The sequence below is a fragment of the Protomyctophum bolini genome (genome assembly GCF_963924005.1).
Source record: "Protomyctophum bolini genome assembly, chromosome: 6".
Lineage (NCBI taxonomy): Eukaryota > Metazoa > Chordata > Actinopteri > Myctophiformes > Myctophidae > Protomyctophum > Protomyctophum bolini.
The window spans coordinates 22,249,203-22,275,753 of NC_137867.1; the positions used below are offsets into that span (position 1 = coordinate 22,249,203).

At 42.8% G+C, this 26,551-nt stretch overlaps 2 protein-coding genes across 8 annotated transcripts in view; both read left to right on the forward strand.

Moving 5' to 3' along the window:
* Positions 1-1,889: 1,889 nt before the first annotated feature.
* On the forward strand, positions 1,890-14,107 carry LOC308316944 (melanopsin-A-like; the record flags this gene model as incomplete). The annotated part of the gene is made up of 9 exons (XM_080765736.1): positions 1,890-2,056; positions 6,304-6,437; positions 6,556-6,759; positions 6,986-7,157; positions 9,358-9,519; positions 11,106-11,213; positions 12,721-12,895; positions 13,046-13,192; positions 13,757-14,107. 9 exons carry the CDS (start codon positions 1,890-1,892, stop codon positions 14,105-14,107), a joined length of 1,620 nt encoding a protein of 539 aa, XP_080621862.1.
* A 6,158-nt stretch (positions 14,108-20,265) lies between these two features.
* The window catches only part of pdlim5a (PDZ and LIM domain 5a), a 107,164-nt gene continuing 100,878 nt past the window's right edge, over positions 20,266-26,551 (forward strand). For 2 of the 7 annotated variants that reach the window (XM_080765152.1, XM_080765153.1), the window contains exon 1: positions 20,272-20,747. The gene's annotated coding sequence lies outside the window, so the exon portion shown is untranslated. Of the gene's footprint in view, positions 20,748-21,952; positions 22,000-26,551 lie in introns of all 7 variants that reach the window. The other 5 variants (XM_080765148.1, XM_080765146.1, XM_080765150.1 and 2 more) reach the window with 5 other exon arrangements.

Genomic DNA, 26,551 nt, shown 5'->3' on the forward strand with positions numbered 1-26,551 from the left:
TCCAGAGTGAAACAGCGTTTAAAATGCTGGGAGTGCATCAGAAGGACATTCAAGAGGGGATTTGTCAAAATCTTTTCTTATCAGTGACCCCGTTATATAGCAATGGACACACAACTCAATTTGTGTGTGTGTGTGTGTGTGTGTGTGTGTGTGTGTGTGTGTGTGTGTGTGTGTGTGTGTGTGTGTGTGTGTGTGTGTGTGTGTGTGTGTGTGTGTGTGTGTGTGTGTGTGTGTGTGTGTGTGTGTGTGTGTGTGTGTGTGTGTGTGTGTGTGTGTGTGTGTGTGAGTGAGTGAAAACATGTAGGGTAAAATGGCTGGATACTATATGTTGGTGAACATCATGTGTGTTACATAAGAGACAGGGAGTTAAAGGGTTTGGACCTCCGGGCTGCATTGTGTTCCATGCACATGGATTGGGACACAGAACAGAAGGGGCAGGATGTGTTTGAGGAGAGGGAGGAAGATATTTAGACAGAGAGGGAGAGATAAAGGCAGAGCGGGAGGGAGCAGAGAGACAGTGAGTGAGTGACAGAGCAGAGAGACTCAGCGAGTGAGAGAGAGAAAATCAAAGACACTAATACACAGAGCTGGTTGGACAGCTGCTGTGGCTGGTGAAGAGGCTGCAGGCTAAAACTGAATGGATGTTTAGAGACAAGTGTCTCTGCAGTGGAGCGCTTGTGCCCATGGATCTAACACACAGGAGGAGATTCTTGTATCATCAAATCAACCTTGAGTCAGTTTGAGACCTGTGCAACACCATTTTTAAACCATACTACTGGAGGAGAATAATGGACCTAACTCCTAACGGCACCTGCAGAGAGCCAGCACCTCAGTGGCCCCTTGGAGTCCAGAGCCACGGTTTGGTGAGGAAGTTTTGGTTAGGACCACAAATTGAGTCTCTGGACATAATTATTGTCTTCAGCAGCAGAAGGCTTTACAATATGTGCAATTTAGTTTGAAGCTGGTTTTTATGTTGCCTTAACTTTCACTATCCTCTGCTTAACACAGTTGAACTTTTTAACTGTTTATAAGTAACATAAACCTGGAGGAATGTTTAGAATAGCATTCGAAACCAATTGCAAGACTTTTTTTTCCCTGAATGAATGAACACATCTGTTTTAACGGCCACAAAGATTTGCTAGCCTGCGTGTGCAATGGCATGCACAGAGAACGCTGAGAATTCTCAGGGACGCCTGTGGGCAGTAAAATGAGAGAACATATTGAATGAGACATACAGTAGAGTTTCACTGATAATCAGCACCGTGATATTTATGATGTAGCCAGTATTTAGGTTATTACAGCCTAGGTTTATTTTGTTTTAATAAACTACAGGATACGTCTGTTTTTGAGAAATGAACATTGTTATGTTATGAAATGGATGTATAGCTTGCTCCCTCTTGATCGGGCAGAGCTGACATACTGTCGCTGCTGTGCTGTGGCTATAAGCTGCCAAAGATACCCTTTGATGGTGCTTCCATGTGAACATTACAGCTCACATCAAGACAAAAGACAGGGACATAGCATTTCATCCTTCCTAATTGGCACATTTGTTGGTTTGTTTTTTACTGATAATTTCTGCTGAATAATCTAAAGTTTTTTGTTTTTTTTCAAAGATCCATTTTTGATTCCGTGACATTCCTTGACCTTGACATTGTTGCACATTATTAAGAGGGGAGCCTACTGTAGATCTCCACTGCATTGGACCTGTCAGAGTGCCATGGAGGCCAAGCAGGGGCGAAGAGGAATGACTCCCAAACTTGCACCCATAGAACCAGAGGCTTCCATCTTCTCAACTGTTCCAAATCCTGCGATGCTGTTTGAAAGGTTCTTCATCATATTGGTCCCGCTTCGTTCTGCTGAGCTGACGGTTCTGATGGGCTGTATGAACCATGTGGTCCACTAGCAGCATGGAGCCGGAGCCGACGTCCACCCCGAGCAGCTACTTTCACAAGGTGGAGGTGCCAGACTATGTTCACTACATTGTCGCCTCCTTTGTCTTTGTCATCGGAACTCTGGGCATTACCGGGAATGCCCTGGTTATGTTCGCCTTCTATAGGTGGGTTTGGATTTTTACTGATTGCATTTTGTTTATTACAATATGCATTTGTGGGAGTACGTGTGTATGCGTTGATTTCACTGAATGTATATCAAACTGCCATTGAATGTATTATGTCAGAGTGTGTGTGTGTGTGTGTGTGTGTGTGTGTGTGTGTGTGTGTGTGTGTGTGTGTGTGTGTGTGTGTGTGTGTGTGTGTGTGTGTGTGTGTGTGTGTGTGTGTGTGTGTGTGTGTGTGTGTGTGTGTGTGTGTGTGTGCGTGCGTGCGTGTGTGTGTGTGTGTGCGTGTGTGCGTGCGCGCGCGCGCGCGCGCGCGTGCGTGCATGCCGTGTGAGTGCGTGCGTGAGTGTGCGCGGCATATGGTGCATGTTTATATGTGTTGTGCATGTGTTTATGCAAGAAAGAGAGAGCAATGTTGCATGTTCATGTGTTTATGCAAGATAGATGTGGAGAGAGCAATGTTGCATCAGCAAAGTTTTCAGTTTTTGTAGACGTTCTTACTCCAGATTTATTTTCAATTATTTAATTATATTTATCTAAAATGAATCTAAAATAATATGGCAATGTGACATTTTCATGCTCATCCAGTTGAGTGTTCAATGTTTTACATAAGCTTCAGCGGGATGCCAAGAACCTTCTGGTTATCTGATTCCTAGACAACCACTCCGTGCTGAGAGACGACACCCCCAAGGCTTCAGCCTGAGTCATACTAAGTTGTGCGTGGGTGCATAAAATATCTCATCTACTGTACAAGCTGTCAATATACAGTATATATATAGTATCGTAAAATACATTCAGAAAGTTCATCCCAGTGGAATGGTGGTGAAATACCGTAAGACCAAGATGGCCATGCTATTCTTTGGGGAGAACATTTTCTCAGCCGAATCAAACAGACAGTCAAATTAACCTGTGATCTTTAGTAAGTTCACAATGGCCCAGTACGTATAAACACATTTTAATTCAAGTAAAATCCAACAGGTTGTAGAGAAGTCTGTCTTCTATAGTCATTATCACCCCACTGTGTCTGTCTGCCTGTCTGTTCGTAAACATTTTGTGCCATAATACGGTGGAGCCTTCTCGTATGATAAAAATCATACCCGTGTGAAGTGAGGGGCGCTAATATAATAAAGTCTAATTAACAAACGGTGCAAACACAAACATTAAACACCATTAACAATAAAGAGACAATATGACGTAAATGACACATTATTACGTAAATTTTCCCTTCATTGTCAATGCGTTTACAAAACAAACATGAACTAAAGACAAACCTGTCTATAAACCTGTGTATAGGAGGGGCTAGCGCCCCTCAAAAATAATCATAGTGCAAATGTATACAATACATTCATATTTGAATTAAAAACCAGTAGGTGAAGTTAGGTGAAGGTGAACTAGGCCTACAGCTGCACATGCCAGGAGTTAGGTGAAGGTGAACTACAGCTGCACATACCAGGAGTTTTATTCCTCAACCTATAACCGGGAATGCCCTGTTAATAGGCCCATTCCAACAAGAAATACAAGCTCAAACACTGAATCAAGAAAGTTAATTTATTATTCATGTATTTAGTATTTAGTTTAGTGAAAATTGAAAGTTAAATTACAAGCTTGTTTTTAAAGCAATCGCTGGTGGAAATCTACGCTCCACAGAGCGTAGCTTTCTAGTTAAGTCGGACTGTGTTCTTTTGTGATCAGATTCTGAACATTAATGTGGGTCAGGTGTTTATAATATGGACCACCACTGTAAGCTCTTACCTCTTATGTATTCTATCAATGTTGTCTGATTTATAGAAATTGGGTCAGCGAGGTGTGTGTGTGTGTGTGTGGGGGGGGGGGGGGGGGGGGATGAGAATGTTTGTCAGCGTGTGTTCACTGTTCACTAACTCAGAGTATTGTATTATCATGGCTTCTAAGAAAAAGCCTCTGCCCCATAATCCACATCTACCCATCCATATGTGGAGATTACTGTAGTTGGTTCCAGAAATCAAGAGCCTGGACCTGGGGCTGGTTATCAAACACAGGAAATCAATGCGGTGCATTCATGTCTTTAAAACTCAGAATTGATCTCAGGATGTATTCCTGAGATGATAATGGTATGTCTGATTGTTAATGGGACTCAATAAAACACTAAGGTTTTTGGCAACAGACCTGAGTTGACATTGTTGGATAAAATTAATTAGTTTACTGATCTGGGCCAATCAGGTTTGTCAAAAGTTAAATTCAAGGACATCCCATCTGTAATATCTGCTAGACGGGGAACTAAATGGGACCAGATTGTATAGTTGTTAGGCTTCACTAGAAGATAAAATTGGCGATGTCATGCCTACTTGTCTACCTACTGTATAAGTCTTACCTTAAATTAAACCTTGGTGGCCTGGACAGTTAGCTCAACCGTCTGGGCACCTAGGCGTGCCGCGGGTTCGACTCCCAATCCCGACGGCCTTTGCTGTGTGTCTTCACCCCATCTCTCTCCCCATTTCCTGTCAGTCTACTTTCAACCTATCAATAAAGGCAGAAAAAGCAAAAATAAATAAAAACAATTATACCGTGATGAGGTTATAGGGTAGGAAGGTCAGGAACTGAAAAAACTGAAAAAACCTACAATTTGTGAAATATAAGCCACTATAAAACCGTGACAGATATATTAAACCACAGCTGTAATCTGTTGATAAGAATATTATGATCAATAGTGTAAAATGCTGCACTCAAGTCTAACAAAACAAATATATAATCTGAAATATATAATCTGAATTATGAGTGTTTTAGTCATCCCAGACCATATTATGGTCTGGGATGACTAAAACACTCATAATTCAGAAATCTGACCAGCATCACCATGCTTTAACCACAGCTGTTACAAATATAACATATAAAATCAAGCTAGTAGAAGCAATAAAACAATTAAAGATAAAATGTGTATTTGACAGTGATCTAACATAATAAAGACCCAATTTTCGTATTAGAAGATGGAGCAACAGGCTTAATGTATAGGAGTTTATGTTATCTGATAGAAATCAGGTCAGTGAGGATGAGTGTGTGTGTGTGTGTGTGTGTGTGTGTGTGTGTGTGTGTGTGTGTGTGTGTGTGTGTGTGTGTGTGTGTGTGTGGGGGGGGGGGGGTTTGATAGATTAGATTGGTTCTCAGCGTGTGGTCACTGACTCAGAAAAGCATATTAACATACATGCTCATGGCTTCTAAGAAAAATCTCTGTGTGCCATAAAACCCACATCGACCCATCCATATGTGGTGAACATTACTGTAGTGGGTTCCAGGAAAGCGGCTGGAGCTGGGTTTGATTATGAGATATATAGGAAAACAACACATATACAGCTATGTCCTGAAGACATACTGTAGGCTACTAATAAAGGCTGTCCCAGGTTATTTTGTATAGGCGATGTAAAAATAAAAGAATAATAAGGGAAGCTTCAGGGCACAACCACATGTTGGTTGGGCTGTCGGACCAGTCTTCAAAACCTTACAAACTAAACTAGCTGAGCAAATAATAAACAATATAGGACCCTCTTCCCCAAAACAAAAATGGAACACAAGCAAACCTAATGTACATGTTTACTAAATGTGTGGTGTCAATTGTATTTCTGTCCACCCTGTGACTACTGAGCGGTTATACATATAGATTGGGTAGGTAAAGTGAACACAGCAGACAGTATCAGTGTAGCATAAATATAAATATTCTGTACATTGTACAATATGGTCCCTGCTGCACACAAGCAAAGAGAGACAAACACAGGTGATAAGAAACACCGGTGATAAAAAATAAAACACAGTTGCTTCCCTGTGCAATCTAATTTATACTATATCTAGTAGGAAGTTACTTGATGTGCAAAGAACAATGTGCTTGTGCTAACGTGAGCTTAAGCCACACCCTCTGGCATCATGGCAAAGACCTACAAATTGGTAAAAAGAAAATATTCACTGGTAATAAAGATCTAAAAGCTAACCAAATTTCAAACACATGGAAATGTCAATGTAATAAATAGTGTGTATAACTAACCCATAATCTCTTATTGTCGTGTGTGTGTGTGTGTGTGTGTGTGTGTGTGTGTGTGTGTGTGTGTTGTGTGTGTGTGTGTGTGTGTGTGTGTGTGTGTGTGTGTGTGTGTGTGTGTGTGTGTGTGTGTGTGTGTGTGTGTGTGTGTGTGTGTGTGTGTGTGTGTGTGTGTGTGTGTGTGTGTGCGTGCGTGCGTGCGACTGTTCACATGCGTGTGTGTTGGTATGTGTGTGTGTTGTAGTAACAAGAAGCTTCGCAACTTGCCAAACTACTTTATAATGAATCTGGCAGTGAGTGATTTCCTCATGGCTTTCACTCAGTCACCCGTCTTCTTCATCAACTGTCTGTATAAGGAGTGGGTGTTCGGCGAGATGGGTAATTCTCTTCTCTTAATTCTCTTCTCTTCAAAATCTATATCCAATGAAGATGTTGATCCATAAATGAGGTTGGTGTATACTAGTAAATGAGATTTGGTGTGTGCTCTGCGTTACAGGCTGTAAGATGTATGCATTCTGTGGGGCCCTGTTTGGCATCACTTCCATGATAAACCTGCTGGCCATCTCCATTGACCGCTACCTGGTCATCACCAGGCCCCTGAAAGCCCTCCGCTGGAGCTCCAAACGAAGAACCACCATTGCCATCCTACTGGTCTGGCTGTACTCTCTGGCCTGGAGTCTAGCACCCCTCGTTGGCTGGAGTGAGTTCAAATAAACCGGGAAATTCTTTTGATATTATTAGTCTGCATCATAGAGTTATGAGTCGGAATGCCACTGTTTTGGCCACGGGCATGCATAAAGCTAGTGAAGAGGATTAATTGACAGTAATTTGCCCATCAGCAATAACGCAATTCAGCTGTTCATCACACAAGCATGGTCAAACATGTTTTATGAGCCATCGTTTGACCTTTTTCCTTTACTTTCCAGGTTCCTATATTCCTGAGGGACTGATGACTTCCTGTACCTGGGATTATGTCACATATTCACTGGCCAATCGGAGCTACACCTTGATGCTGTGCTGCTTTGTTTTCTTCATTCCACTGGCAGTAATCTTCCACTGTTATCTCTTCATGTTCCTGGCAATACGAAAAGCCAGCAGGTACTTAACTATGGAATCGTGCATTTCCCGTCAGTCAGTGTATCACTCAAAATCCCCATACATGGGGAAAGCCCCCATATATGGTGCCCAGGTCTCGTGACATCACGGGACATCATCAGGGAGTTCCCTGATGTCATAGTAAATGCGACCTGCTGTCGCAATTAAGCCCGTGTATGGCTTAAAGTATGTATTAATAGAGATGGCAGCCGGAGGAAACCCTGAGGCAAAATGGACATAGTGGCCGACTTTGGCATTGCAGCTTGGGGCCAATGCTGGTCCGTTGACTATCATAGTGCACATTCATGATGACACGTGAACGCTGTTTCATACGTGAACACGTGCAATGATAGTCAACGGCCAGTGCGTTCACAATTTGGCCCAATCCATCCCAGAATGCACTCTGTTCCTACCCGGAAGGAGGAGTGAAATCGCCTCATGCGCTTTTGAGCAACTTAATGTATAGAGGAGAGGAGAAATCCGGTGCCGTCTCTATTATATATATATATTCTAAGGTGTATGGAGATCCCTGATGTCATCAATATTAGTATATGGATATATATCAATATACATATGCATGTTTGAAACATGCATAATTATGTTGATCCTTCCCCATCCATCCTTCCTCTTTGATGTCTCCCTTTTGACTGATACCTGTCTATTTAAACTCTAGACGGGCCTGCCCCAAAGTTATTCGTGCAGGCACGCCCGGCAGCCGGCGAAAACTAGCGTTCTCAACAGGCCCGTAATTTAAGGCCTGGCCCTACCTGGGCCGTCATCAGACCATGTACTTAAGACACTGCCCCCACTGCCACCCTTAGATCTCCATATACTGTATGGAGCTGACCTGTTCTGACATTCCATATGTTATGTTGGTCTGACCTCATCAAACCCTGTACACTCAAGACACGCTCCTTACATGGCCAGTGCACGTGTGGTGTGGTGTGGTGTGGTTGAGGTAAGTTAGGGCCAACATTGTTCCACTATAACTTATTAATGCCTCATAACATGCCTGAAACCAGTTAATGCCATGTTAGAAAAAGTGATAACAATACTGTAAATCCCCCCCTGGTTTTCTTTCCTGAGGTTAGGAGGGAGGAGTTATCGCTATCAACGATAGCAATAACGATGTCATGATATGCAGCTGTCAATGTTTTGAGCAAATGTGAACAAGTTGACCCCTTTCCTTTTCTCAAGCTAAGCTGGCCATATCAGTGATGTGATGAGTTTTCTTTTTTCTTTTTTAAGGTATCTTCATCATTACATTGTCAGCTACTGCCATATCTATCTGCCATATCACACATAAACAGACCTCTTTTTGGTTACTAGCTTTATTTTTAGATTTAGCTTGTTTATATTTTTCTCTAAAGTCATTAATCGTGACCAAACTTATCTGAATTATTGAGTGTCAAGTCTCATGATGTCGTTTTTCATACAATACTGAATAATTACCAATGGCTTCCTCAACAAAGGCCAATTCCTGTTTTTAGCTATAACTTTATAACATTACTAAGCATTATTAATATACTGTTACATGTTGTATTATTTATTTTTGTTGCCCTGCTATCCAACCACCAGATGAAGGCAAGCTGCAATGTCCAACATTCCTATCCTCCTGGCCTAGAAGGGCACTTTTTCTAGTTTCCTTAGAATTTGCCGAGGTTAGCTATTGACGTGAGTCAGTCTGGAGAGACTACAGCAGATATGACCTAAAAGCGTGTTACCCGCCAGGCTGTGTTCACTATGATGTGCTTCATGTGTAATACCACAAATATACATCTCTGAAGCCGGTTGCTTCAGAACCAGTGGTGGAACAAATACAGTAGTATAAAATAGGACCTAAGTGGTTCATGTATGTTTTGTAATAATAATCTATCCAGTATTATATACTGTATATATCTAGTATTGAAAAATTGACATACTCAAGTAGGGTAAGAGTACCAAAATCATACTTAAGTACAGTACTTGAGTATATGTATTTAGTTACTTTACACCACTGTTCATGTTCTTATCCAGATGCAGACTTGGATGTACTGTACACACACGCAACACGCACACACGCACACACGCACACACAAGCACGCACGCCTGTGCACGCACAAGAATGGCTACACCCAGTTCTGTATTCGTAAACTGTCTCAATTACCTTTCTTATCTGTCCAATATCATAATAATAATAAGACTTAACGTGTTTCTGCTGCAGGGATGTGGAACTACTGGGGACCCAGGTGAGGAAATCTACGCTGATGAGGCAGAAGAACATCAGGACTGAGTGGAAGTTGGCTAAGATTGCCTTCGTGGTCATCGTGGTTTATGTCCTCTCCTGGTCTCCATATGCCTGTGTGACGCTCATTTCCTGGGCAGGGTAAATGGCACAAGACAAGTCATAATGTGCTCAGATAGACAGCAACAGCTAACCACTTAACCCATTCAGGCCTGACGTCGAAATTTAAAAAAACGTTTTCTAAATCATGACAATTTTCTGAAAGATTTGAGAAATAGCAGATCTACAAGCTCGTAGCGTGCCACTCGGTGGCGCGCTATGAGCTTGTAGATCTGCTATTTTTCAATAGCTAAATTATAACATAATGTTTAAAACACCAAAAGGGGTTCCCGCTCCAAAATGGGTTAAATGCATGAAACTTTATATGGTTCCATGTGTCCCTATTCAGCGGCGGACATGCAGCGAAAATAGCAGATCTACAAGCTCTGCTATTTTCAGGGAAGGGAGATTTGGTGTAGAGGGATAAAGTATACTCTCGCAGGAACTAACTATAGAGCACTGGGGGGCCCTGGTCAGGTTGTAGCTCGCCCCTCCTGGTACATGCATATCCCATTTTGACCTGTTGTACGTCTTTGTTCCTTTCGATCCAGGACAGCATCTGTGTCATTTAAGATGTTGTATAATTATATTAGCAACATTATTATTATAATTTTTTAATAGAAATGTGAAGTTGTTCAGGAAATTGATACGATTTAGAAGGCGTTTTTAGAATCCACCTCAAGTCTAAATGGGATAATGGGTTTCAGTTGGGAAACCCTATTCATGTGAAATGTTTGCCTAAATATGACTTTCTCAGACTAGGGATCCTAGGGTTCATATGATTAATAAATAACCTCACACTCCACTGGGGTTGGAGAAGAATAAAATGACCATCGTGTGAATATGGTCAGAATATATACAGTAGTTGTCCTCCAGGGCTCTGTACAAGGTCTGCTCCTTTTTCCCCTCTCAACACTTTGACTCTTTGCCTGTTTGTGCAGATCGTTAGCCCGAGAATAGGGTTCAAGTGGATATGGACAAAATATTGAATGGATGGAATACAATAAATGGTACAGACTTCCCTTTCTTTGAGCTTAGCTAATCCAACCTTTTGAAACATTTCTTCCACCACATGTTTTGTCTTAAATTCTTCTGAGAACAAAGAATGGACTGTAGTTATATAACCTTGTGCCATTTATGGGGGAAGGTAGCCACATACAGTACATACAGTAGGCCTACATACAGTACACACACACACACACACACACACACACACACACACACACACACACACACACACACACACACACACACATACTGTACACATGCATGAGCGTTTACACACACTGCATGCACACAATCACATGTGAATGTACACCCCGTTGTGGGGTTAATCCACCTAGTATGCCCCTTAATTGTGCTGCAAAATGTGAAATACTGAAGTCTTTGTTCTAAAACTTTGGAATCGCCACGCTCCATATGAGACTACACTGTGAAATCCCAAAAACGATTAACACTGTACATTTTACAGTGTAGCCTACAGTAATAATTGCATGTATTCAAGAGAAAGAAAGACAGAGGGACAGAGAGACAGACAGACAACAGACAGTCATTGTTTGTTGTTGGGCACTTTTCTTCGCTGCTTTTGGACATGTGCATCAGGTTGGATTATGTTTTGTTTGATTCAGGCATGCCAACGTCCTGTCACCGTACTCCAAGGCTGTTCCTGCTGTCATAGCAAAGGCCTCCGCCATCTACAACCCGTTTATCTACTGTATAATACACGACAAATACAGGTGAATTGGCATGTTGATACCTGTATATGTTGATATGTTTGAAGTGATGGTTTGGTTTGAAGGTAACTACAGAGAGGGGGACATAATGGAAACATTCCTTTCATCCCCATTTTCTTGGACAGATGATCCCTCTTTATTTACTTCTCTACCAGGCCTCGGACCAGTTTATTTACTTCTCTACCAGGCCTCAGACCAGTTTATTTACTTCTCTACCAGGCCTCAGACCAGTTTATTTACTTCTCTACCAGGCCTCAGACCAGTTTATTTACTTCTCTACCAGGCCTCGGACCAGTTTATTTACTTCTCTACCAGGCCTCAGACCAGTTTATTTACTTCTCTACCAGGTCTCAGACCAGTTCTTTATTTACTTCTCTACCAGGTCTCAGACCAGTTCTTTATTTACTTCTCTACCAGGCCTCAGACCAGTTCTTTATTTACTTCTCTACCAGGCCTCGGACCAGTTTATTTACTTCTCTACCAGGCCTCAGACCAGTTTATTTACTTCTCTACCAGGCCTCGGACCAGTTTATTTACTTCTCTACCAGGCCTCAGACCAGTTCTTTATTTACTTCTCTACCAGGCCTCAGACCAGTTCTTTATTTACTTCTCTACCAGGCCTCAGACCAGTTCTTTATTTACTTCTCTACCAGGCCTCAGACCAGTTTATTTACTTCTCTACCAGGCCTCAGACCAGTTTATTTACTTCTCTACCAGGCCTCGGACCAGTTTATTTACTTCTCTACCAGGCCTCAGACCAGTTTATTTACTTCTCTACCAGGCCTCGGACCAGTTTATTTACTTCTCTACCAGGCCTCAGACCAGTTTATTTACTTCTCTACCAGGCCTCAGACCAGTTCTTTATTTACTTCTCTACCAGGCCTCAGACCAGTTCTTTATTTACTTCTCTACCAGGCCTCAGACCAGTTTATTTACTTCTCTACCAGGCCTCAGACCAGTTTATTTACTTCTCTACCAGGCCTCGGACCAGTTTATTTACTTCTCTACCAGGCCTCAGACCAGTTTATTTACTTCTCTACCAGGTCTCAGACCAGTTCTTTATTTACTTCTCTACCAGGTCTCAGACCAGTTCTTTATTTACTTCTCTACCAGGCCTCAGACCAGTTCTTTATTTACTTCTCTACCAAGCCTCGGACCAGTTTATTTACTTCTCTACCAGGCCTCAGACCAGTTCTTTATTTACTTCTCTACCAGGCCTCGGACCAGTTCTTTATTTACTTCTCTACCAGGCCTCAGACCAGTTCTTTATTTACTTCTCTACCAGGCCTCAGACCAGTTTATTTACTTCTCTACCAAGCCTCGGACCAGTTTATTTACTTCTCTACCAGGCCTCAGACCAGTTCTTTATTTACTTCTCTACCAGGCCTCGGACCAGTTCACTTTCAAATCTAACCATTCACAATGTAGAGGAACAGAACATAACATCAAACGATATTTTAAGAAATAACCGACATTGTGCATTGTTTCTGGACTTCTCCACTCTGCTCAGAACCACCTTGGCGGAGAAGGTTCCTTGTCTGTGGTTTTTGGCACCGACTCGTCGAGCTGAGCGCGTCTCCTCGTCCATCAGTGAGTCCTCCTACAGAGACTCCATCATCAGCAGACAGTCTGTGGTGTCCAAGACTCAGTTTGTAGCTGCTTCCTCCAACCCCTCTTCTGACACGGTGAAGACAAAGACTAGCTTCATTACATCGTATGACATATAGTGGCACAGCAGAAATAGTCGATCTGGTGCATTGTGAGTCTCTATTTTCAGTATGCGACAGCAAGTGTCAAAGTAATTATCTATTATGTTTTCCTCTCCTCTTCTCCAGGTGTTTGAGGATGTGGAGATTGATTCTCTGGAAATGAAGTCAGGTGACTCCTTTAGAAACGTGACATCCTACAGTCATCAGTCCATTAAAGACAGACTCTATAAGAAACAGCTGGAGCAGAAGACTAAGACTCACACGGTGGACAAGGTGAGAACAGAACATGGGGACATTGGGGAAGCTCATATCGTTGTATATATCTATCATTGTCCATATTTCGTCTTTGTATGTTTTTGTTCATAAATGAATGCCCCACTACTTTGTCATGCAGAAAGACGAGACAGTGTCGTGCAGCAGCGGAAATAGCTACCCTCTACTGTACTGTTACTGTACTGCACTGGCACACCTGAAATGCCATATATACAGTTAATATGTGCGTGTGTTTGTGTGTGTGGTGAAAAACAACCATGCTGTTTTCGTGCTCAGACGCAACCAACCAGCCACCCACACACATAGCTCCGTAAGGGAGTGGTTGCACCACTCAAAAGTATATTGAAATGTTACAGATTGTTGTTGCAGCTAGGCCAATACCAACATTATTCATTACCTGTGTGTGTGTGTGTGTGTGTGTGTGTGTGTGTGTGTGTGTGTGTGTGTGTGTGTGTGTGTGTGTGTGTGTGTGTGTGTGTGTGTGTGTGTGCGTGTGTGTGCGTGTGTGTGTGTGTGTGTGTGTGTGTGTGTGTGTGTGTGTGTGTGTGTGTTAAACACTACCAGTATCCATCCAACTTGGGGGAGTCTGCAAACGTCTATGAGCATGAGCTGGTCTCTGGCTCTGTCACCATGGCCACCGTTCCCCTGATGGTTCTGAGTGGGAGGCGGAGCCAGAGTTTGACCAATGGGATGTCAGATGAAGCATTGAGAGGTGGTGCCAGCGGTGAGCTGCTTGGCATAGGGGGCAAGCATGCGAGTGGCTCTGCTGACTCGCTGATGTTCGGAAGAAGTCAAGCTTCTGACCAAGAGAGCGTTCCACGCATCATTGTCATCAGTCCCACGTCCGATGGCAGTCTGACCAATCTGGAGACTATACCGGAGACCGTGGACAACCTGGAGACAGGGGACAAGTGACTGGATTCATGTTTTACTTGAATCCCTGAAGCCCTATATATAGCAAAAAGTAGCTAGCAAGATAGAGACCTTTATTGATCCTGCGGGGGAAATTAAATTGTCATTGGCAGTTGCAGCAGTAAAGTATGAGACAAGGACTGGTACAGACAAAGGACTGGTACAGACAAAGGACTGGTACAGACAAAGGAGATCAACTAAAGGTGGCCAAAGAAGAAAATAGTACGGGTCAGCAGGTATAGCACTGGGGCTAAGAAAGGAGTACCAGACACCAGGTGGCAGGTGGTACAGGTGGTACTTACAACAACTTGCCGGGCCCACTGCAATTGGACTACAGTATAAAGTACCGTGTATGTACAGTATTGCCATAAAATTGGACGTCAGAGCAGCAGAGCAAAAATAACCATAACAGAGTAAACAGACTAACCCTCAAATAGTCCAAGAGCAAACACACCACACTTTCTCCTTCTGGAGGGTGTGGGAGGGGTTTGGAAGCTTCTTTCTTGTTTTCCCCTCTGCCACCACCCCCACACTGTCCAGTTTAGGAAAGACTACAGAGCCAGCTCTGCTAGTGTATACACATCTAACACATCTGCAGCATCCTGCACTTATTAAATGACCAAGCCTCCTCTGGAAGAACAGCTTGCTCTGTCAGTCCAGCTCAGCTGGAGCTGATCTCACAACACAAGTTGTGAACTTGCTTTGCAGACGGTTCACCTATTTTTGCCAAATGTTCGTCCATTTTCAACCCATATTCGCTACTTTAATCAAATGCTTGCCTATTTTGATATGGCCAGAATTAGGCGCACCATGATTCATGTGGATAACACAGGTGAGGTGTTACTCACGTTAAACTATTGCTCAAAAACTTTCCAATTAGTTTTATGTAAATCAGAACATATACACTGTAAAAATCTCAATCTCTTAACTCTGAGGAGTGTAGAAATGTAACCACTCTGGTTAATACATCTTAATCAATGATAAGCCGCTACATTCTCCACCCTATAGTGCATAGCATATACTGGATGAAAATGTTCTCCTATTTGTATTGTTCATTTGCTGTCATTTTTACTCACAGATGACTGTTATTTATTGATTTCCAATTATATTTCATGTTTATATTCATAAACCTGCTCATAAGCATGCTCAGTGTTTTTTAACCTTGTTCTAGGATTCCAGTTAAACATACATTTCTTCCTTTCTTGAACTATAGCTGGAAATCTGAAAATTGGTAGTTTTGTCCCCAAATGATCATTTTTTCCCCTTTTTTATTCAGTTAACTATAGACAACTTTTTCATCCTCTCAGTGTTGGGAGAAGGTTTTGAGATTATGACATGCATGGATGATGAGAATTTTAGGAAAATCCTTGCATAAATTAAAAAGACATTCCATTAAAGTTGTGAGGCAATGTATAGCCACCATACACAAAAGGAGCTGAGAGGACCTGAATTGGCATTGAAATCTAAAATGTATTGTATGATGAAGTGTGGAAGATTGGACACTGTTCAGATATTCAGTACCCTCTGGTGGACACACGCGCGCATGCACACAGGTATGCATCTACTGTACATGAAGTAGCACTTGAGCAGACCTCTCAGCTGCTGTGGGCTTATATACATCACTCACAGATGTATAATTGTCGACAGACTTGTAGCAGAAGACAGGATATATCAGGCATATCAGCTAATTGACCAGATACTACTCAAATGACTTACAGGATGCCTGGACCGCTGGCCTGCCTAGTGGTCCGGGCACCTAGACTAGCATGTTCGAGTCCTGATCCCGACCACCTTGCGTGTCACTCCCTGTCTCTCTCTCTGTCTATCTACTGTAAACTATCAATAAAGGCAGAAAAAGCCAAAACTAATCTGTAAAATAAAGAAATTAATAAAAGACAAGATGACATTGCCAAGGAAGTGGTCCACTTCAAATGTATTAAAGATTAACAAAAAACTATCTTCAAGGGAATGTTAAGGACATTTTTAAATCAAACACTTTTTTGGAAGCGTGAAATTTGACTACGTAGCGTTGCCAATGACCAACATGTCTGGGGAGCGTTCATTCTCTGTCAGTGACTATTTGTTAAGGGAAATAGAATTCAGTTACTTTATTGTGGATTTCTCAGCTCCAAAAACTATTGGTGTACTATTGGTGTGCATGTGATGTAATTAGTTTTGTTGGAAATCTTTGCTTTCCTTCACTGATTACTGTTATTGTATTATAATTTTATTATTATTATTATTATTGACGGAATTTAAAGTAGATGACTGAATATTTTGGATTGGAAAATATGCCTATGCGAAATAAAGGTGCTGTCTATGGTGCTGAAACACTCTTAGCCGGGGTTTTTTTTTTTGGGGGGGGGGGGGGGTGATTATATAGGCCACATCTCATCTCAGCATTAAAAACTAAATGTTGATTTTAGTATATAAAAAAAAATATATACACATATACTGATAGCATCAGAGTGGCTGCAATGTGGGTAGTTTGGTAACTTCTCTTTGAGGTTAATTATTGTTCCAGTAAAGTGGATTCAGTTCTAAAAGGAGCTGGCTAAACAGTTACAGGCTACACAGTTATAGGTGCCCTATAGGGCACAGGTCTCCACCAGGCCAGGTCAGGTTGTGGCCTCCTGGTGGCGCTATAACAGGCCAATGTGAAATGGGTGGGATATATTCCTCAGCCTAGTAGGAAAAGGATTCACGTAAATTGCACGCTGCGTTCATGATTTGAGGCTTTTTGTTTCAAAAGGGCCAATCCTGCAAACTTTGAAAGCCAATGTTAGCCAATTAGGATGGAATATGAAATATCGGACGGATCCGTCTTGAGCACATGACTATAGAGAAGATAGTGTATAACGAGTTGCGGGATTTTTGGACAGAATCTGGAGGAGTAATATCAAAAATTGTGTTTTTCCATAGTCTGCCTCCTAGTGGCGCTATAACAGGCCGTTCTGGAAAATTTGGGGCAAAGGTTCATGTTGGCATCCAGGGAGTGCGTGTGCAAAATGTGGCATCGACCGAGTTAACAGTGCCGGAGATTAGCTGTTCACAGACGGACGGACGGACACACAGACGGACGGACACACGGACGGACGGATGGAGTGCAAAACATACTCTCTCCCCATGCCTTCGGCCTGGTGGAGACAACTATAGTATTGGAAATAAGTCAAGTAACTTACTACACATTTTAGTGTAGTAAGCTATAGTTGCATGCCCAACGTTGCTTACAGATGGATAACCTGCTTGGCTGCACCTGTGGAAAAGACAGAAGGGGGGGGGGGGCGAAGTCCTGTAAGCTGACAGATGGCCTCACTAAGCCGATTCTGACACTGGCACAGAACCGACTATACGGTCAGATAGGATGCACTCGACGCAACATTAAGCTTTACTATTACTGCTGCTGCTACTACTGCTACTACTACTACTACTACTGTACTGTAGAATGATAGTAGGCTGTTTAGAGGGGTAGAAATAAAGCAGACACAGCGAGAGGATGGAATGCTTGTCTTCATTGTACCGGAGTGTCTACACACTAAGCCAAATGGAAATTATGGAGCAAATGGATGATCTTCTAGAAGATTGGCCAGAATCTCTGGACATTTTTGGCTCGGTGTGGCTGGAGGTGCTGGGTGGTCATGAGACCACTGACGACTGGTACATTTGGTTGCACCTTGTAGAACTGATGTGTCTTGACCTGCTGGGTCAGATGGACTTTCTGCTAGACCACAGAGGCGTGTGCTTTGACCTGCTGGGGTCAATGTATGCTGATGACCCTTATCTGTGGACATCTCTGCATAGCTGAAATGGACTCAAGACTTTAATTGAATGACATGGTGAAGTTTCCAGTATTCCTCAGTGACTGAAATGGGGACAGGTTGTAGCTGGCCAACTGGTTACCTGCACCAGGATGGGTCGGGAGGAAGGTTAATGTACTGTACTTTGGGCAAATAAATAGATAGATAAAGGGAGATAATGTATAGGACTATATTTCACATGCTGATGGTGCATATGGTGCTCATGTTAGATCGCCATCCTGTGGAACAAAGTTACACATGTACTAATGGAATGTGTTTGCTCATTTTCTAGAGTAGACCTCAGACATCTGCAACTATTATATACTGTATATGCAAGCGGCAATTAATATTGGCCAGGAGTGCATTGTTAAACGAATAAATATCATCTGGCCATTCTCTCCTTATGTTCCACAGGGCTCTAGTATCTTCTCTGTTTCTCTGTTATTGTGGGGAAAGCTTTTGCTGAAAATAGCTAATACAGTACACAGTCCAATTCCATGTCACACTGCAAGGTGTAAAACTGAGTAAATGGTGCATTTATACTTCATACCCTGATGGCGGCACCAACCAGCACATCAGCAGCAATTAGGGGTACAGTGTCTTGCTCAAGGACACTTCACCACTAACTCTGGGGGAGCCCAGGTTCGAGCTGGCAACCTCACGGGTGCCATCCTGCCACTCTACCCCTGAGCCACCACCGCCCAGGCTAAACTTAGTTGGCTAAACTTTATGAGAAAATATAAATAGATACTTTAATCACTGCATCAGGCAGACAGCTGCTGGACAGTTGTTGTGGATGGTGTGACATCCAGACATGTGGGGATTAGTCAAATAAGAGGTATTGATGTGACACCATCTGTTGCTGGATGGTAACAGGGATTATAGCTCAATTCTGCATGACATGATGACATGTACACGCAAGGAGGCTGAAAGTGATGAACTTGCAAGTGCGAGCTAAGCTTGCATGCCCACACTATGAAATACACTGACTGTATCTAGACCTAACAGTGGTTCCCAAACTTTTTCATGTCAAGGACCCCCAAATTGACACTAATTATCCCGCGGACCCCCCATAAGCCAGGGACCCCCATATGAGAAGATTTTTGCGGCTCTAGCAGTGATTTTCAACAATTTTAATTCCAAGGACCCCCAGCATTATTAGGCTACGGACCCCCATTTAATGGCATTTCTATTTCCGAGACACCAATTTGTATTGTAAAATCAAAGTAAATGTACACACCTAATATTACACACATACTATTAATAATAAATATAGCTGCCGGGACCAAGCAATAAGAAGAATCACACCCATGTGAACTGAGCGGTGCAGGCTGCTCAACAACACTGCAACATCACAACTTTATTAGAAACGGTAAAGAAGTAAGAGAAGAAATTAAAAGCAATAAAACGCTAAAAGTGACACATCGGGAGCAATTAGGGGTTCAGTGTCTTGCTCAAGGACACGTCGACACCGCCTCTACTTGTAGATCAGCTATTTATTTTTTATTTTTACTTAAAGCTTTTTACCTCTAGGCATCTTTTATTGATCGATTCTTTTTTTATTAAACATCTAAGTCACTCATCTACGAGTCTATATATGCGGCCCCCATTGTGAGTTTGTAGATCTGTCATTTTCACTACAGATCTACAATCTCAATAGCATAGGCCTATATACAATAGCAGATTTAGGACACTTTGCAAGCGTGTATATTGGCTATTTCTGGAGAAGAGATTCGGTGTAGTCTTGAGTTCAAGTTACACAGTAGTAAGAATAAATTTAATATTAGCTCTGGTAGGAACAGAGCTAATTAAATATGTAAATCTTAAAGCTATATAATTCTGACACCACCATCACAAAAATCATCCCATAGCTTCTGATGTTTTGTAGACTTAAACCATCATGTAGCCTAAGTTTAAATGTAATTACTCACTGTGGCCACTAGAGAGAGACGTAGTACCCTTTTAGTCAGCTTTCATTCATTCACTTTTTCAGCACAGCACAAAATCTATCTATTAATTATTAAATTTTCACACTCTGTGTCCCTATTCAACACAGGACACTAATAGTGAATCAGTTAACCAACTTTACAATTCTGACTGAGCTCGACTGCACTGTCAGTCTAATTACCTAATTGTGCGTGTGAGTGCGTGGGTGTGTGTGTGTGTGTGTGTGTGTGTTTGTGTGCGCGCGCAGGTATGTTCAATGTGTATCAAGGAAACAAGGACATGTCACATGAGCGTTTATAGACTGAAGTAGACCTATCCCGTATCATTTGCAGATTTGCAATCAAGGCACATGCGGAGATTCAAGTGTAGGCCTACATGCTTGCACAATGCACATGCATGCCTGACAAAGCGAACGTCTGTAGAAGATAAGTTATGTGAGGCTATGGCTAATGGGGCTAAGAGTAGCCTAAGACAAACTAACTATTTAACAATAGTATCTCCAAATTCAGTCCATACCCTCCTCGTTTGTTATAAACTGCCATGGCGCAGCCTATACATGCATAACAATAACTAACCGTATAATTTCGATTAAAGTGCAACTGATTTAAATGAATTCCGCCGCGCCATATGTTGTAAGCGACACACACACACACACACACACACACACGCACACGCACACAGACCCTGCCGCTTTCACAACATGTTGGGGACCTCGCCTCGCCCCCTTTGCCTCAGCCTCCTGCCTCTCGGGTGAATCTAGGCTGGAGGAGGAGGTGGATGTCAAATAACGGCTCTGACTGGTTTGGGATACCGACGAGTCGAGAGGAGAACATCGTTTCTACAACACCTCCATCCAGCTAAAGGAACGGAAGACAACCGGACTGCGCTATCCCATAACGGTAGGTACTATCTCCAGCTAATTTCGTGCGCGTCTTTCATGTAGTTTACAGCGAAGAAGACAGGTTAAAATGACCTTTGATGTGTCCTCGATTATTGAAAGCCTTAAATTGACGTCTCAGTCTTACATGATACATTATATAGACATAAGATTTGTAATAATGTATTTGTATTAAATTGTATAGCACATATAAAAAACACTTACAAAAAAGTGCTTCTCTCTGCATCAAAGATAAAAAACGAGAGATGTAACTTGTAAGTGCGGATAGTAGGCTACAGGGATAGTGGTAGATATAGATGGATATATATGCATGCTCTGGGTTGGTTTCAAAGGATTTATGGCTGCACTTTGTTATATAAAAAGACATCAAGAGAAAGAATTAAGGCTGTGTGTGTGTGTGTGTGTGTGTGTGTGTGTGTGTGTGTGTGTGTGTGTGCGCGCGCGCGCGCGCTGTATTGATGGTTGGTCATGCTCAGTAGGCCAAGTGAATGGGGCAGATGCTTTGATCTCCCCTTGAGACTTATGCTATACCACTGTTCCTGGTCTCTAACATAATGGCAGTGAATGCAATGCATGTGTATGTAGCAGACGCTCTTATCCAGAGCAACTTACAATAAACAAACAAGGTAATCAGTCACATACACAGGATGCAGCAATTCAGTGTTGTGCCTCAAGAAACTGGGATCAAGTAATCCAAAAACCTAGCATCGCTATTATCAGGAAGATGTTGTCAGGAAGGGTATATGGAGAGTGAGTGCTTGAGGTGCAGTCTGAAGAGTTGAGTGTCAGTGTTCTAATTATAACGGTGGAAAATTGGGAGTGAGTCTGCAGTTATGACTGCAATAGGGGGAGTTTGTTCCACAGTTTGGGGGCCAGGAGGGAGACGAGTCGCATTGTCCCAGGTGTTTTAGGGAAGGTTCAGACAACTATTATGTCCTGTGTTAGCTGATGTACACACACACACACACACACACACACACACACACACACACACACACACACACACACACACACACACACACACACACACACGCAAGTGAGTGCAAACAAGTGACCAAACACATCCATTCACAGAGGTTCACTTTTCTCTCCATCATCTCTTACCGTTCTACTTGCATGACTCTTAATTCCCCTGTTTATATGTTTATCTGTTGCAGCCCTATCTTCTCTGTCTACCTCTCTCTCATTCTTGCTCTCTCTGTTTAGATCTCGTATTGTGCAGTCAACGCAGTACAGCTGTCTTTTACCAGAGGGTAAGGAAGCGTAGCTTTGTTTAAAGATACTCCAGTCCACTCAGTGGTTCGATTGTGTGTTCATTGTTTTGACTGTGTTTATTGTTGTGCATTGTGGGTCATATGCTTCAAAACAGCAGTTTGATGGCCAACTGCTAGGAAATTGGATAAATACAGTACACAGTACACATGCATAATTATTTAAAGCCCACGTTTTGATGCTATGCCAAGAATGACTTGGAATGAGCCGTATCTGTTTTCAAAGTACTGTCCATCAATCTGTCGCATAAAAACACTCATTTGTTACTTTTCATGGGTCCAATCTGAACGTTCTAAAGATGGGATTTACAGTACATATTTTATATATACTGTGTGTGTGTGTGTGTGTGTGTGTGTGTGTGTGTGTGTGTGTGTGTGTGTATGTGTGTATATATATATATATATATATATATATATATATATATATATATATACATATACATATACATACACACAGTAGGCCTATAGGGCTTTATCAACGCTGGGATAGTGGTTCTTGATTATTTTAACATCACGCATTGTGCAGCCTCCCTTCAGTTGACCCAGACCGACCCAAACATTAAGCAAGGAGCTATCTGTTTTATATACAGTATTGTGTGTGTTCGTGCATACATGTGTGCGTGAGTGGTATCTTTGTAGTTTGTGTGGGATGGACAGCTGCAGCCAGATTTCACTCAGTTTATCATCCTTAAAATGGACAATCCCCTTTCATTAAGGCCTGGCCTATCAGCCTATCAGTGACTCTGTCTGTCTGTCTAGCTCTGTCTGTGTGCTAATGGCCCGAATAGTTTCCAGTGTGACAAAGAGCAGTTATAAACAGGACTGAGCTCAGATAGGAGCTACAGTAGACCCAGCTGGGCTCAGGGATTTGCTTGGAGCCTCACCTCCTGTCGTGTCCCCAGAGACACTGTCAGTATTTCCACAGCCTGTGTCAATATAGTAATGTGTAAGGTTTAAGTTTGTCTACACACATTTTATCAAGGTGAAATTAACAAAGAAATGCTACCAGCCGTGGATTAACAGGCGGATTTACCTCCCTCAACAGGAAGCAATGTATTGGCAGTTTTACTGAATGACTGAATGAAGTAAGGAAAAGAGAGGTGATTGACCTTTTATAGAGTAATGTAAAGTATTTGCAGGCAATGGATGAATAGGATTAGCCGGGTTTATGTCAGTATGGAGGGGTCAGACTGATCGGATGAAGTGTGTGTGTGTGTGTGTGTGTGTGTGTGTGTGTGTGTGTGTGTGTGTGTGTGTGTGTGTGTGTGTGTGTGTGTGTGTGTGTGTGTGTGTGTGTGTGTGTGTGTGTGTGTGTGTGTGCGTGTGCGCGCGCATGCATACTATTATGTTGAACCTGTGTCAGGATGCAAGAGTTCATGTGTGTGGGGTGTACATGCATTTGTTTGCCATTGTGCGTGAGCCTGCCTCTGTTATGTTCTTGTTTGTGTGTCTGCTCAGCATATCTTTTGAGTTGTTTATAAAAGTTCTCTGATACAAACCATGCAAACAATCGAAGCAAGGAAGACAAAACTACCTACAATATACCACTTTCTATTTCCCATTAAGCAAATGGTTCAGCTGAGCTCTTTGAAGTCTGTGGTTTAATTTCATCTATCTTTGTTCATGTTAAAGCATCCTGCTTTGTTACCAGAAAATGATATTAATTGTGTTAGAGAACTTTAAACCTTTATTTATGTCGGGAAATTTTGCAGAGAACGCATGCTCATTCAGCAGCTCCATAATCATCATCATTTTTCGACCACGGTTGAGATCATGGAATTCACAATGCCACGCCAGACTTCCCAGTTCTTCATCATTGCCTGCCATTGCTGTACAGAGTACTGAGTACAGCATCTTGCAATGGGTCTGGTCCACAAAATACGCTACTACACCAAGATACAACCCAGATTCGGCACAAACAAGGGACTAAATTCATTCCACCCTATCAACAGTCATTAAAGTGTAAGACCACTTTTTGAGAGGTTTTGGTTGTTTTCTTACCTTATTATGGGGAAACTATTCCATTCCATGAGTTATTTCGCTCCGTTGTGTTTGTTAGCAATTTAAGAAAAAACAATAGGGTCCATTGACTTCCATTGTAACGGGGAAACAGCTCTCAAAGTCACTCTTTTAGCACATAAACCAACGCTACAAAAGATGATTCTGACAGTTTATGACATCAGGAAAACTCATGCGTTTTATTTTTAATAAGAAATGTCAACTTTGTCTTGTTTTGACTAATTTGTGTAGAAAGAAGATCCGGTAGGTATGCCTACACCGACCGAATCACTGCTGTTCGCGTTGAGTAAAAAACGATCTCATTGGACCAAAACTGTACACCACTTCCTTATTGCAACATTGTGTGTGTGTGTGTGTGTGTGTGTGTGTGTGTGTGTGTGTGTGTGTGTGTGTGTGTGTGTGTGTGTGTGTGTGTGTGTGTGTGTGTGTGTGTGTGTGTGTGTGTGTGTGTGTGTGTGTGTGTGTGTGTGTGTGTGTGTGTGTGTGTGTGTGTGTGTGTGTGTGTGTGTGTGTGTGTGTGCGCGCGGGATGGATGGATGGATGAATAGGGGGTTGGGGTGTCCTCTTTTGTTCACGTGGGTGATGCATTAAATGTCACTTAGAGAGCGAGATTATCACACGATTAGGGGGTGGGGCGTGTGTGTGTGTGTGTGTGTGTGTGTGTGTGTGTGTGTGTGTGTGCGCGCACACACGTATATTATGTTTGGGTGGGGGGCTGGGGCTGTTAAACCCCGGTCTTCAAGCATGTAGAGACGTGAGCATATGGTGAGTGGAAATGACCCTTGGACAGAACAAAGGGGGTTTGACTGGCATGGTGTCTGACTCTGAAGCTTTGTCCTGTGCACTCTCCATTGTTATTATTTAACATGATTACCCCATTCTGTTCTCTTCATCTCCTTTGTTCCTTCTGTTCCAATGCTTGTCTGTAATCATACTGACAATTTAATGTCTGTACTGTATAATTATTCAAATAAATCACTACTGTACTGCAACACAACCCACTGTACTTTAGGTCCATGGAACTTTGGGTCTCACTCTTAACCCTTAACTGAAAGTTAAGAACAATTTTTTCACCCAGTGTCAATTATCTAATGTAATCCTGGGCACTACACTTCCTCTGCCAACCTGGGGGGGCAGCGGACTGACCTCATGCTTCCTTCTATGCATGAGGAGTCCAAGCTGCTTCTTTTCACCTGACGGGAGAGTTTGCCCGGCTGGACGTAGCGCGTGGCAGGAACACGTTATTCCGACCAGTTACTTTCCCCTCCATCAGGCACCCCGGCTAGCCAGGGGGAGGCAGTTTAGAGACCAGGATTACGGTATGTTTTTGTGAGGGTTCCTACACGGGGAGTACCGACACTAGCTGTGAGGCACTTCTAGCTGTGAGGTGACAGCAAAGACATGCATTATTGTTAATATCCATCCATCCATCCCGAGGCGTTCCTGGCAGATTTTGGAGATATAAACCCTCCAACTAATCCTTGGTCTGCCCGGGGGTCTGCTTCCAGCGGGACGTGCATCGAGGACCTCCCTAGGGAGACGCTCGGGAGTCCTAACCCGATGCCCGAACCACCTTAGCTGGCTCCTTTCCAAATGTTATATAGAGCACCGAAGTCTGGCGTCAATATCCCTAGAGGGCGCTATTCCTCGTGTTTGTATATTTCGAGATAATGAGATAAATCTACCTTTGTCCAGGTAGCCATGCTGTGAGAACGAGATTTGATTAAATGGGGTTAATCGTTAATTTCTTTTAGCATTTTTTTGTTTTGTTGCTAGCAATCGCTATAGCGTCCACGTAAGAACCAGCCAAAATCCCTGGGTGCATGTGCGTGCAGCCGTGCACGCATGCATGGCGTCTTTATTGACATTATAGCTCATAATGAGATGAAATAGGCCTGATCAGCGCCTAATATAACATTAATTCAACCTCCCGCTAATCAAAACACTGATCGCATTGCTAGTCTGCCTTGTTGGGCCTCCGCAGAGCAGGGGGCTTGAGTAGTTACACTTTCAGCCAAACCAACAAGGCCTCCTCTTCGTTGCTCATGTTACAAATTCAGCTGACACCGGCTACCTATAAGCATCTACCGCCCCCTGGCGTTGAAAGAGTTAGCGGGGAGAATCACTTCGTATTTGATCTACCCGTTGGGCACTGGCCTACTTGGAACGATGCAAGTTGTAAATGCATGCCCCACCCAGATATTATGTGTTATTTTATTCCCATATATGAAGTTAGTCAGGCATGCCCAAATATGGAGTCTATGCAGATGTCAGAATGTCAGAACAGGCCAGCTCCATATATGGACCCTGGGCAGGGGCCCTGTCCAGACCCGAGAAGAGGACTTTTTGGGGCGGTTCTGGACAACCGTGGGTTCGACCGACTCGACACCGGCCACTGCACGTTGTGTGCATTTGTGATAACGGGCAACAACTCCGCCTACCCGGAAATATAGCGGCTATAAAGGCTACCCACAATACAGAGGGATGCAGAGGGAGAGAGCAAATATATCCAGCT